The 13,624-nt window shown below is 40.8% G+C and overlaps 1 protein-coding gene across 1 annotated transcript in view; it reads right to left on the bottom strand.

The window, feature by feature from the left end:
- Positions 1–8,314: 8,314 nt before the first annotated feature.
- LOC135121166 (MOXD1 homolog 2) overlaps positions 8,315–13,624 on the bottom strand; it is a 118,102-nt gene continuing 112,792 nt past the window's right edge. The window contains exon 7 of the mRNA XM_064045476.1: positions 8,315–9,229. Coding sequence (XP_063901546.1) covers positions 8,936–9,229 — 294 coding nt within the window. The 3' untranslated portion in view covers positions 8,315–8,935. The remainder of the gene's footprint in view (positions 9,230–13,624) is intronic.

Genomic DNA, 13,624 nt, shown 5'->3' with positions numbered 1-13,624 from the left:
AAGACAGTCGAGAGCGCCGGAATAATTTCTGTACATATTCGTCGCAATAGATAGTGTTGTAATTCGACCTGAAGAAATAAATTTTTTTTTGAGTTTTACCAACACCCGATTTATTATTCGTCCGTCAATCGTAACACTGGTGTCAGAAGTGGGATTAATTGTGAAATAAATCGGGATTCGAATTTGGTTGGTGCTACTAGGGGAGACCGGAACAAAGTGAACTTTCGAGAAAATTCTCTCCCGCGGTAAGAGTGGAATAACGGAATTAGACTTTCATCACCTGACATTGGCTTCGAGAATTGACATCTGTCAAGGCTCTAGAAGTTTCTAGAAGAAAATTTTATGCCGACTACCACAAGAGCGCAAACAGCCAACATGGAGGAACAACTGACAAAAATGATGAAAATGTTGAGCGAAAATCAAAGAATAATGGAAGAAAGTAGAAAAGAAGATCGAAGAATAATGGAAGAAAATAGAAAAGAAGATCGCAGAATAATGGAAGAAAATCAAAGAATAATGGAAGAAAATTTAAAAGCTATGCAAACTACACTTTTGAACAGCCGAAGCGAAATCCTCCAAGTCGTGCGAAATGAAGTGGACGAGGTGAGAAATGAAATGGAAAACAAGATCAAGGAGCTCGAAGAAAGGTTGCAAACACCACGACCTACAATTGCGACCCCTGCAGAATTCAGTCCGGTGAGAGTTCAACCCCCTATTTTCGATGGGCAGACGTCGTGGACTACTTATAAGAAGCAATTTGAAGCTGCGGCCTTGTCGAATAGCTGGAATGACCAACAGAAAGCGACCGTTTTGGTAGTAGCACTACGAGGTGCGGCCCTGGAGATTCTACAGACATTATCAGAAGAGAACCAGAAGGACTATACCGCTTTGACGACCGCCCTCGAACTCAGATTTGGAGATGAACACCTCCGGCAAGTTTTCGTAGCGCAGCTTAAATCTAGGATTCAGAAGAGTAGTGAATCTCTTCAGGAGTTTGCGGCTGATGTTAAACGTTTGGTACACCTCGCCTATCCTGAAGCTCCGCAAGACTTCCAAGACAGACTGGCAGCAGAAACCTTCGTAAACGGCGTAAGAGATAGTGAGGTAAGAAGAGTCCTGCAAATCTCCGGGTTCAAGAAACCATCCGAGGCGCTGATTCGAGCGTTAGAAGTGGACGCCGCATACAACAGCTCACCTCGTTCCAACGTTAAGATACGAGGCATTGGGGTTGAGGGCGAAGTAAACCCTATTCAAGAGAGTCTCGACAAAATGAGCGAGAACTTTGAGAAACTCGCCCGCGAAATAATTGCCGAAATCAAGACGGGCAGTTCTAGACAACATGGAGGGCGCCTAGAATGTTACAGGTGTGGGCGTCAAGGGCATGTTAGGAGGGATTGCCGTGTTAGATCGCCAGGGCCGATGAGGAGATCGCAGCCGCGACCTCGTCTATATCAGGAGCAGGAAAACTAAAGGCAGTCGGTATCTCGGGGCGCGTACTGGCTGCTAAAAGAGAAGCCCCAACAACTGTAATGGTTAGAAGTATCGCGGGGAGCGTCGACAGTCCGACAATCAGCGGAAAAATCAATGGACGGGAATCGAAGATCATCATCGACACAGGAGCCGAAGTGTCCCTTGCACGCAGATCCAGGTTACAAAATTGCCAAATTAAATCAGTACGTACCGCCACGAATGTGAAGACGGTCACTGGAGAAACAACACCGGTTCTGGGTACAGCGGTGGTGAATGTAGGGCTCGGTCGACTCCGAATAAAGCATGAAATTCTGGTGGCGGAAATCGCTGACGATTTCATTCTGGGTATGGACCTAATCAGCCGGTATGGTTTAATGATCGACCCAGAACAGAAAATTCTGCGTTTCGGAGCCGAAGAATTTGTGTTGGGACGTCCGAATGTGGAAGCTGCAACAGTCAGACTAGTGGTCTGTCAGACAACGAAGGTAGATGGTAATGCAGAAGTCATCGTCCCCGCCAGAGTAGAGACGAACCCCGGATACAGTTTGGGGATGGTGCAGCCGGCACATGACTCGACCCACAAGCTCCTGATCGCGAGCACCCTAGTCAAAACCGATCGTGACATACCCTTACGTGTGGCAAACGTGTTTCCCAATGCAGTCAATATTAGAAAAGGGGAGATTATCGGAATGTGTGAGCCAGTCGCCCGAGTATTGAACTGCGAGGAAGAAGACGTTGAGAATGAGTCTAAGGAAGGGGATACCAAAGGCTTGGAGGTCAACTGGGACCAGCTGTCTGCTCGTGAGAGAAAACTGGCCAAAGGACTCATTCGTAGGCACCGTAATGTCTTCGCCTCAGAGGAGGAACCATTCGGGAAGACCAACATCGTAGAACACCGAATAAACACTGGTGACACGCAACCGATCCGTCAGGCTCCTCGAAGACTACCCCTAGCCAAACAAGAAGAAGCTACAAGACTCGTGGACAACATGTTGAGAGATGGGGTAATTGAAGAATCCAACAGCGCGTGGTCATCTCCAGTAGTCTTGGTTACCAAGAAGGACGGGACTACCCGATTTTGCGTCGATTACAGGAAACTGAACGACGTCACGAAGAAAGACAGTTACCCCCTTCCTCGAATAGACGATACCTTGACGACCTTATCCGGCTCGGCGTGGTTTTCGACCTTGGACTTGAAGAGTGGCTACTGGCAAGTAGGCTTGCACCCGGACGACAAAGAAAAGACTGCGTTCTCCACCGGAAGTGGCCTCTATCACTTCACCGTTATGCCCTTCGGGTTATGTAATGCGCCAGCAACATTCGAGCGGCTGATGGAGATGGTGCTAAAAGGACTGACATGGAAGACCTGTCTGGTATACCTCGACGACGTCATGATTATGGGCAAAACGTTTGACGACCATCTGAAGAATCTCGAGGAGGTGCTAGAACGAATGGAAAAGGCTCGTTTGAAACTAAATCCCAAGAAATGCTCGCTCTTCCAGAAAAGAGTCGAATTCCTGGGCCATATCGTGTCGGAGAAAGGAATAGAAACCAACCCGACGAAAGTTCTTGCTATCCGGGATTGGCCCATACCAAGAGACAAGCATGAACTACGAAGCTTCTTGGGACTCTGCACATATTACCGACGATTTGTAGAAGGGTATGCCGACATCGCAGCACCGTTACACCAACTGACGGAGCAGAAGGCGACTTTCAAGTGGAGCAGTACATGTGAGATGGCCTTTAAGAGACTGAAGACGGCTTTGTGCACCAGCCCCATTTTGGCTTACCCCAGGGACAAAGGAAGGTTCGTCCTCGATACCGATGCGAGTAACTCGGGAGTTGGGGCCGTATTGTCGCAGATACAAGATGGGGAGGAAAGGGTTATCGAATATTTTAGTAAATTACATTCCAAACCAGAGAGAAATTACTGTGCCACAAGGAAGGAACTGCTAGCCATTGTCAAAGCCGTCAACCACTTCCACAAGTATCTATACGGACAGGAGTTTCTGATCAGGACCGACCACGCTGCCCTCTCGTGGCTACTACGGATAAAGAATCCCGAGGGCCAAGTAGCGCGTTGGCTGGAAAGACTACAGCAGTACCACTTTAGGATCAAACACCGAGCGGGTCGACTTCACAACAACGCTGACGCTTTGTCAAGACGTCCGTGTGGAGAGTGCAAGCACTGCGACAGGATCGACGCGGAAGAAGGGAACCTGCCCGTTCGTCGGACGATTTTTGAGCAAGATGAAGAATGGACAACGGCGCGGTTAAAGCGTGAGCAAGAAGCAGACGACATAATCGGACCAATACTAAAGTGGAAGGAGGAAGGAGTCAAACGACCCGGCTGGGCAGAATTGTCCGACCAATCCCCCAGTTTGAAGGCGTTATGGGCCCAATGGGATTCCCTGGTCATGGAAAATGGGCTCTTGAAGCGAAAGTGGGAGAGTCCTGATGGGCGTACCTCTAAGACGATGCTGGTACTCCCCAAGGTAAAGGTTTCCAAGGTCTTAGAGGAAGTTCATGCCGGAACATCTGGAGCCCACTTCGGAGTGAACAAAACTTTGTCGAAAATCCGGGAGAGGTTTTATTGGGTAGGTTATCGTGACGATGTCGAAAGTTGGTGTCGCAAGTGTACGACGTGTGCGGCCAGCCAAGGTCCTCATACCAGGGCGAGGGGAAAGATGAAGAAATATAATGTTGGGGCACCTTTCGAAAGAATCGCCATCGATGTGGCCGGTCCGTTCCCTGTAACAAACGACGGCAACAAGTTTATCCTGGTGGCTAGCGACTACTTCAGCAAGTGGCCAGATGCCTATGCCATTCCAAATCAGGAAGCCGTCACGGTCGCGAAAGTACTGGTTGACAATTGGATCAGTAGGTTTGGCGTCCCCTTGGAACTTCACTCAGACCAGGGACGCAATTTCGAATCCAACGTCTTCCAAAGAGTGATGCAGCTACTGGGAATACGTAAGACAAGGACAACGCCACTACACCCACAGTCCGACGGCATGGTGGAAAGGTTCAATCGGACTATGGAGCAACACCTTTCGAAAGTGGTAGAAGAGCACCAAAGGGATTGGGACCAGCACCTTCCACTATTCCTGCTGGCCTACCGCGCAGCTATCCACGACACCACGGGCCAAACACCTGCTCACGTTGTATTTGGGAAGGAACTGCGGCTGCCCTGTGACCTAGTCTTTGGATTGCCATCCGAAGAACCAATGGAAGTACGTGACTACGTGGACGAACTGAAAGAGAAGTTGGTCAACGTGCATGAACTAGTGAGGGGCCGGATCAAGATTGCCAGTGACCGAATGAAGACCCGTTATGATGTGAAGGCCAACTGTGGCGGATTCCAGGAAGATGACTTAGTGTGGCTGTATAACCCCCGACGGAAGAAGGGACGTTGCCCAAAACTGGCTCCTGACTGGGAAGGTCCATACACTATCGTCACTAGAATAAATGACGTAGTTTATCGGATCCAACGTGGACCAAAGACGAAGATGAAGATCGTTCATCTCGATCGACTAAAACGGTACGAAGGAAACAACGAAGACGCTTCCGATCGGGACGATCGGATTTGAAGAGGGGGGCAGTGTTACGAAATACACCCTTACGCCGCCCCAGTACGACGCCTATGGCGGTCGAGAGCCTTCTGGACGTACGCACGGCGCTGATGGGTGAATCATCGCTGTTGACGGCCGAGAGGCGGGCGCATAAAGACAGGTCTGGAGCGTCTCGAAGCGGCGTCCAGGGGAGTCTCGAAGCGGAGTCGCGATGGATGTTCGTGAAGGATCTCGATCAGAGACTATGGGTTTAAATGGAGGCGACCGTAGGTAATGGATTCATTCATCCAGTGAAGACAGTCGAGAGCGCCGGAATAATTTCTGTACATATTCGTCGCAATAGATAGTGTTGTAATTCGACCTGAAGAAATAAATTTTTTTTTTGAGTTTTACCAACACCCGATTTATTATTCGTCCGTCAATCGTAACACTATATTACTTCAAATAAAAATACTCGATGCCCTTTTTAATTTTTCAAACACATGACCACAGATTTCTGATCCTGAAATGTTATATTATGTTGATATAGTCCAAAAGAAAAATATATTTGTAATCAAACTATCGCCGCGACAGCACTGAATCGAGCGTATGAAACACAATTCCGCGCGTTGTTGATAAAGAATCGTTTAGCTTAATTTGTACAACACAAGTACCCACCATTCAGTCAATTCTACTTTTTTCCCTTTAACTGGGAGGCCCAGACATGCAAGCACCTTTTCAATTGTGTAACACTATAGGCCTGAATTACTTTATTTTTTTACAAACTGCTCTCCGGGAACATCAATTTCAATTAAAACAATTCACATGCGTTTCCCTGAAGACGCCATCTCCGTTCTGTTATGGACTGTAGTCATGTCAACAAATGGTCTGCGCAAGCGTACAATGTTCGTGAGAAGGTCTTGGCAGAAACATAACCTTACATTTTTTAAAGCAGTGAGTGCCACATATCCGACCATAGGTATGGTCGACGGAAACTGCGTGTATAACTTTTAGATTTTAAAACAAAGTACTGCATTGGTTGGATATGTGACAGAAACTGTTTGTTTAAAATGAAAGGTTATGTTTCTGCCATGGATGGTAAAAGAATAAACATGCCGTTTGTGCCAAATGAAATACCTACTCTGAGTGATTTTTCATATGAAGAATACCCGTACAATAAAAAACATAACCAACTTTTTCGAAAAATTATAAAATTTGATTTTGCGAATTTTATTAATTTTTTTTTTTGAGAGCCCCTACAAGTTAATATAAAATATGTATGTAATGATAAAAGTAAATGTTCGAATGAGTTTTCCTTTTACACAATTTTGTAATGACGTCATCAACATTTTTTTCAAGGACACGTATATCAAGTTGGATAAGTGCAGTGTAACACTAATGATAAGAGTATTATGAGTCACCTGTATGTACCTACCTATAAACAATTCAAAAACTTTCAATGCAGTGATAAATCATTATATTTTGCACATTTTAGATAGGATTTATTTGTCAAAATTTTGAGATGACGTCATCAATTTTTCTTGGGGGAGGGGACATATATATTTTCATTAAAAATTTACCATGCTTACGATAACTTTAAAACATCTGCAATATTTCAAAGAATTTGGATTTGCAATTTCAATTGCAAAAAATTAAATTGCAAAATGTTGTTAAACAATTTTCACGGACTCATAAACTATACGTGTAAGGAGTACATTATTTTATAAAATTTAAAATCCATTTACTATGTATAATTTTGAGGTGACATCATCACATTGTTGGTGGGATGACTTATGACTAGACAAAGTTTGGTTAGCGTTGGAGGGAAGGACGGACATGAACAGTTAAGTTTTCATTAATTATTTACTATGCTTTTGATAAGCTTAAGTTAGGTTAAATTATAAAATGTTATCAAAAATTTTATTTTTTTTCCAAAAATTTGCATGTCTAATTGTCTATGGTAAAAATTCAACACGGATTCATAAACCTCAAGTGCAGGAGGATACTGTTTTTTGTAAAATTTGTAGATGACGTTATCCCATTATTATCGCATTGTTAGTGGAGATGACTAGACACATTTTGACACATTTTGGTTAGTTCATCTAAGGATATCTCTCTATATATAAAATTTGACACGACAGTAGACAAGTAGTTTCAAAGATTATCTATCTATTAAACATCAACACAAACGACAAACGACAAAATATATAGCTTGTTCCATTAAAAAAAAAGGGGTTGCATGATGCGCCTGAAAAACAGAATACTCGATATGGTTGAAAAAATAATTTTAATTCATGCTGTTCAAAGAGGCGATAACTTGTAGCTTTGGTTATCTTTCTGTCCGTATAATTAATGAGATATGCAGGAAGGTCCGCTTAGTGGCTCACCCTGTATATTTTCTTCATGTGTATAGTACATTGTAAGGACAATATGTAAGTAAAATTAGTAATTACACAGATATTCTCTTATAAGAGCGTTATTCAGAAGTGTTTATAATTTATTTAATATTTAAGCTCTATATGTAAGTATATAGTTTTCAAATCCGACACAATGCGACGATCCCACGTTTGCGCCACTACTGTTTGTAAGTCTACATTTAAAGCTAAGGCTGAATTTGCATCAAACCGACAAAATGGAAACAAACTAGCAGTTTAAGTCTACGCTGTCAGAAAACAGAAATTCGCACATGTGTGTTTCGGTTTAAATCTTATTCGCAATTTACAAGGAAAACAATTTTTTAGAAGCAATTTCAACGTGCATTTTTCTCCTTGTAAAAAAATAGTTCTGCAAGTCAAACGTGTTTAATGTGTCTTAGTTTTGGTTAATTGTTTGTCATTTTTTGAGATTCTAGTAGGTATTAAGATCAATAAATACCATTATTCATCTTTTCCTGCCATTATAGGTACTATTGTTAACTACAAGTTTAATTGATCGAAGTGAATAGTAAATAAATTATCACAATAGATTTTATTTAGTATTATGAAAAAACCGGAAATATTAAAACCGATACACTTACCTTACAATAAGAGGAGTCGCATTAAATCAATCTAATCTATTTATAACTTATAGTTTATCGACTTACTCCTTGAACGACTAAACTGTGTGAACACTAGGTATCACTAAAATGTGAATATAAACAAACATGTTTGTTAAGCTAAACTAATCGTACCTAGTTACACGAAACTAAATTATTAAAATCTTACTTTATGACAAAAGTAGCGAATTAGGCACAGCATTTATAGATTTATTTTATAAAATAAACCACTAAAAGTTTTTGCTAAATTTTTTATTCGTTAAGGTTGATTTATAAAATATATTACACAAGTTATCTACACTGTACAGGAAATTTTATCTTACTAAAAAATCAATAAATAAGTCGACACACAAAGGAATAAAAACTATATAGCACCAGTCGGGACTACGAATGTACACAAGGTATTTTAATTTACATATAAATACAAACGTAACCCTAATATCGAGGGTTTCGAGAGAGAGTGAAACTAGTGAAACTAACAACAACAGCAAATTAAAACATCGTATTAATGAAGAGAAAAGAAACATCAAAAATGCTTATTACTACTTTCATCACAGACCTGTCGCGGCGTAATTCAATTGTCCCATTCGGCATTCACTGCCGCTACGTTATATTTCCAGCAAAGCGATTTTCCAAGATCGGAAAACTATTGCATTTGAAACATGTCGCTTTACTAATATTACATCAATAGAAAAACAGAGAAATCACCCACAAAACGATGATATTTATGACCTGGCCGAACGGACTAGCAAACACATGACTCAATTGTCAATAAATTAATGTCAATAAATAACTACAACAGTCGTTGCTATCACCACGTATCTTCTTAGGAAATGTAAAAAAAGAGTCAGTCGATTGGTCACTAATTTAAATTACTAAGTCAGTGGTAGAACCAAATCAGCGAAGCACAAATCACTAACACAGTTTGCAATGTATTGTAACTACCGGAGTTCACTCTACTTAATCCTAGAGACTCTTCAGCGCTTGGGCTGCTGCTACTACGTGACACTTTGCTACGAACAATCCCTTCAATATGGTTACCTTCTAATTCCATGATTGGTGTTCCCCCTGGCCACCCCTCCGTACTATATCTTTTGTAATTGTTACACTGGTCTACGTTGCTTCGAATGTACGCTGCTGTTACGTTTGGATAATGCAGCTCCTTGTCAGTGCCCTGGAAAAGATTAGAGATGTTTAAGAAAAATGTGCTATGTTACTAACTACGTTTACAGTACTAAGGTTGTAATGAATTGATCTAAGGCATTGTTCTTCTTGGTTTGTGTCTATTTAACGGTGTGATTAACAAAAACAGTATTAACATCATAAGTATAAAAAAGTGCTAATAGCCTGGGTCTCTTTTTTCATTCTTGTATTGTACAAGCCAAAAATTGATAATGAACATGAATAGTTTGTATATAGAGGTATAGCTTGCCCAGAGGTATTTCGTTTTTATGATTCTGACGTTCGCATGGGTAGCCGTAAATATAAATAAGATTAAATAGTAAAATAGGTTTAGATAATAAAATAACGAGGACGGTCCTGTACTATTGACGGTAGGTAAACAGATTTTAAGTAACGGGGGGTTGTTTGGGATGGGATAACCTAAATACTAATAAAGCAATAAACACAAAATATAGTTGGTTGTTTTCACTACCTATGTACCCATTTTAAACCAAACGGCATTGCCTCTGATCCTTCGTTGTGGACCGACCGTTCCCGATGCAGTACGGAAAGGCCTCTTGCGTGGAGCTCTTTTACGGACGTTTCTTTATCATTGGTTCAACGAGGCATGCTCCCTCCTTTCATTCTACTTCCATGGTTTGTACATGTATGTGTGATAGAAACAAATGAGCATTGTGCTCCCTTTCCATATACATATATACTGAGTGACAAAAGTAAAAGAACACCATGAATGAATGATAATTTTGTAATGAAATTTTATATATAGGCTAAAGGTAATTAAAATAAGATTAGAATTTGAATGGCATCGGTTCAACAGTTTAATTTTCTTTTTTCTTGTGTGCTGAAGACAAACTTATCATGGTAGTTATGTATGGCTTATTTGATCATTTCCGGCACATCATTGTGTTTGACGTGTTTGTCACAAGGCCTAGAGTGAGTCGCCGTCTAAATTTTAACCAAGTCTGAGACACTGAGAGAGTTCGAATAGTGGGTCTTTGTGAAGAGGAACTATCGTTTCGCTAAATTGTAGTCCGATTAAATAGAACCTTATCTTCTGTGGCAAAGTGTTACCAGGTTTGATTCCAAGAACGCGCAGTACAACGAGCAAGACATCCAGGGCGTCTCCCATAAGCAAGAGCACGTCAGGAGTGTCATCTAAGACTAGTAACTGTGGGGGGCCATTTTTCGACTACATGTTCGATTATAGACAAATGGTTTGCAGAAGAAGGAATACTGGTAACAACCACGACCATCAACATCCATATAAAGTCTTTCGGACCCATGCCGTACCTGCTACAATTTGGTGTGACCACTCACCGCTACTCACAAACGCCAACACTGAGCGATGTCGGGAAAGGTTAAGCTGTAATGAAGACTGGCTCAGGTCGTCTTTACTGACACATACTGATTTAGTTTGAGCATGAGCGATGGTCGGATAAGAGTAAGGCGAAGGCGTGGAAAACGACGACATCCACAGTTTTTCATGGAGCAGCATGTGCAACGAAATGTTAGGGTTATGGTGCGGAGGACGATTGGATAAGGCAGTCAAGCTAGGAATGTACTCGCGCTGCCTTACTTAGTAATCACTGAACGACTCAAATTGAATTATTTTATCTAATATGACGATTATTGTACGTCAATTTAAACGGAACAAATGCACAAACTTCACAAAATATTTTATTAGGTTATGTTGCTGGTGCTGGTCGAGTCTTTATTACTCAATTATCATTAAAATGCCTGTTCTACTGCGATTAGATGAAAAAGCGAGGGCCCGCTTTTCTTATAAGATTTACCATCAAAACAGCAGGCGCTTTTGAAGAAACCTTTTAATTTAACCATTACAAATAACAAAACTGAACAATTGTTGATGAATGAAGTAATGAAATATTGTACAAATCTGGAGAAGTATTATACTATTTTCAAGAATTGCTCAAAAAGACTGTTCTCAGCAGCTGTACAGTAAGTAAGCCGATCTTCAAAACTCCTACGCGTGTTGATTAGCATTTGAGTTGAAGTCTGAAGACAATATTGCTGGATTGCTTGTTTCAGCGCGTCTCGGTTTGTATAGCTGGTATTGTTCGAATACAGATGGTCGTGAAGAAATCTCAAGAGAAAAAATTCCCAGGGGTTTAGATCCGGCGAATGCACAGGCCAGTACAGGAGCGGTGCAAACTTTCCATTACAACATTGCGGGAAAATACTGATTCAAATACACAACATTTATGCGAGCTGTATGGCTAGAGATTTGGTCCTGCATGTAAAAGACCTGCTGCAGATGCCGCACCCTTCGAGTCCCAGGAAGTATTTGCTGAGCTAGCATATTGTCCTACTTCTGAGCATTCAATCCAGATTCGATGAAAAAGGTGCAATGACATGATGTCCTAGAAGCCCCAGTCACACACTGACAGTTGCACGCCATTGATAACGATGGTCATGGACCACGTGAGGGTTATGTATTGCCCAAATTTGATCCTTCTGACGATTATAACTTCCCTTAAGACCAAATGTACATTCGTCAGTAAAACAAATGTTCCTCAAAAACTCTCCATCAGCCTAGATTCTCTCAAGCGTTCCTTCGTAAAACTCCATACGTGTGAAGTAGTCCTCAGGTTTAAATTTTTTGTCAAGTTGCTTTTTGAAACTCTTCTATCCCATCTGTTTAAGATCCCTAGAAAACGTCGTGCCCACCTGATTTTATTTATTTTTTATCATCTTTGAAAATAAATGTAACTTTGTATTGTGAAATATTATTTTTATTTTTGCTGTTGTTAACACAATAAACAAATAAAGCAGTAATACAAAAGTTTCTGAATCTCAAAACACATTCGTAATAGAGAAAAATATTTTAAAATGTTGATGAGTTCGACATTTCTCTCTCAAAAATTTCTTGTAACGAACATGCTTCCAGGCGGCAAAAATTCCATCCTTGCTTAACGCATGTAAAATCAATTGACTTCCAATCTTTAGTGATTCGCTTTTTCATCTAATCGCAGTTGAACATAGTATAACCTAATAAAATATTTTGTGCAGTTTGTGCATTTATTCAGTATAAATTGACCTACAATTATTGTCATATTGGATAAAATAATTCAATATGAGTCGTTCAGGGATTACTGAGTGAGGCAGCGCGAGTACATTCCTAGCTTGATGGGCTCCCAGGACATGTCACAATGCTGCCGATGGGGTTTTGAGGAAGACCAGCTGCTCAAAGTCTTCATCTCGGGTCGCGCACTATGACGAATGAATGGATCAATTTGTGCATATATTCCGTTTAATTTGTCCTACAGTAATCATCACACTGGACAAAATAATTCAGTTTGAGCTGTTCGTTGATTTCTGAGAATAATTTCTAATTTCACTTTCAAAGACGCGATCGCCGAACTTCGACAGTGCGACGGAACATTTCGCGACAAATCGGATCGGGCGCGAATTTCAAAATACGATTTTTAAAACCTTTTTACAGTAAATGAGCGCGATACAACGATTTGAAAATAATACTGGCCGATAGCCCTCTTCAACCTCCACAAAGGTAGCACTAAATAATAGCTTTAAAGTGATCTGGGGAGATATTATAAAATAAAAACCAATTTGCCATGTTAATTCCCTATGTCCAGACTTGGATGCGGCACCCTGTATGCGTAATTCTTTTTAGAAATCTATTTTTATTAAATGTACACACATAGTTACCTAGTAATTATTGTTGACTTTTGTAATAATTCTATTGTCAATTTTGAGCTTGGAGAAACTTCTAGTCTTTGCGATACGATTTTCACTAATGATGAAAAAGGTTGATATGATCTTAATTTTTGGAAATGCGGAAAAAATGTTGCAGCAGCAAAACGCTGCAAGATATCCCGCTAGGCAACATCCATCCGGCCGAATCTGCAGATGTTTAAAGAAAATTTTAAGACAAAATTGCCTTAAAGAAACAAGAAATAAGATGACGCACCGCTACTGGTGTAGAAAATAAAATTCGCGTAATTGAAACCGTAGAGAATGACCCGCATGAAAGCCAAAGATTTGTCGCACAAGTAGAAATATGCTAATAATTTGCACCCTTACTACGTGACATTAGTTCAAAATCTGAAAGAAGATTTTCACAGAAAAATACAATTTTGTAATTTTATACAACATCAGCTACAGTTGGACAACAATTTTTTATTCAAAGTTTTGTTCAGCGATGGAGCAAGATTTGGCAGTAACAGAGTTAATTGTCATAACTGTCACTATTACTCGCAAAATAACCCCCATTGGATAAATACAGCTCATTTTCAATAGTAATACCATGAGTAGGATGAATATCTGTGATAATTCAGACGATTTATTAGCTAAACGAATTTTGTGTTGCGATGGAAATATCACGAGTTGCGCAGCAACGAGTGGTATT

The sequence above is a fragment of the Zophobas morio genome, unplaced genomic scaffold (assembly GCF_036711695.1).
Source record: "Zophobas morio isolate AGI-343-1 ecotype UQ-CSIRO unplaced genomic scaffold, CSIRO_AGI_Zmor_V1 ptg000005l, whole genome shotgun sequence".
Lineage (NCBI taxonomy): Eukaryota > Metazoa > Arthropoda > Insecta > Coleoptera > Tenebrionidae > Zophobas > Zophobas morio.
This window is presented reverse-complemented; position numbering and strand designations above follow the sequence as displayed.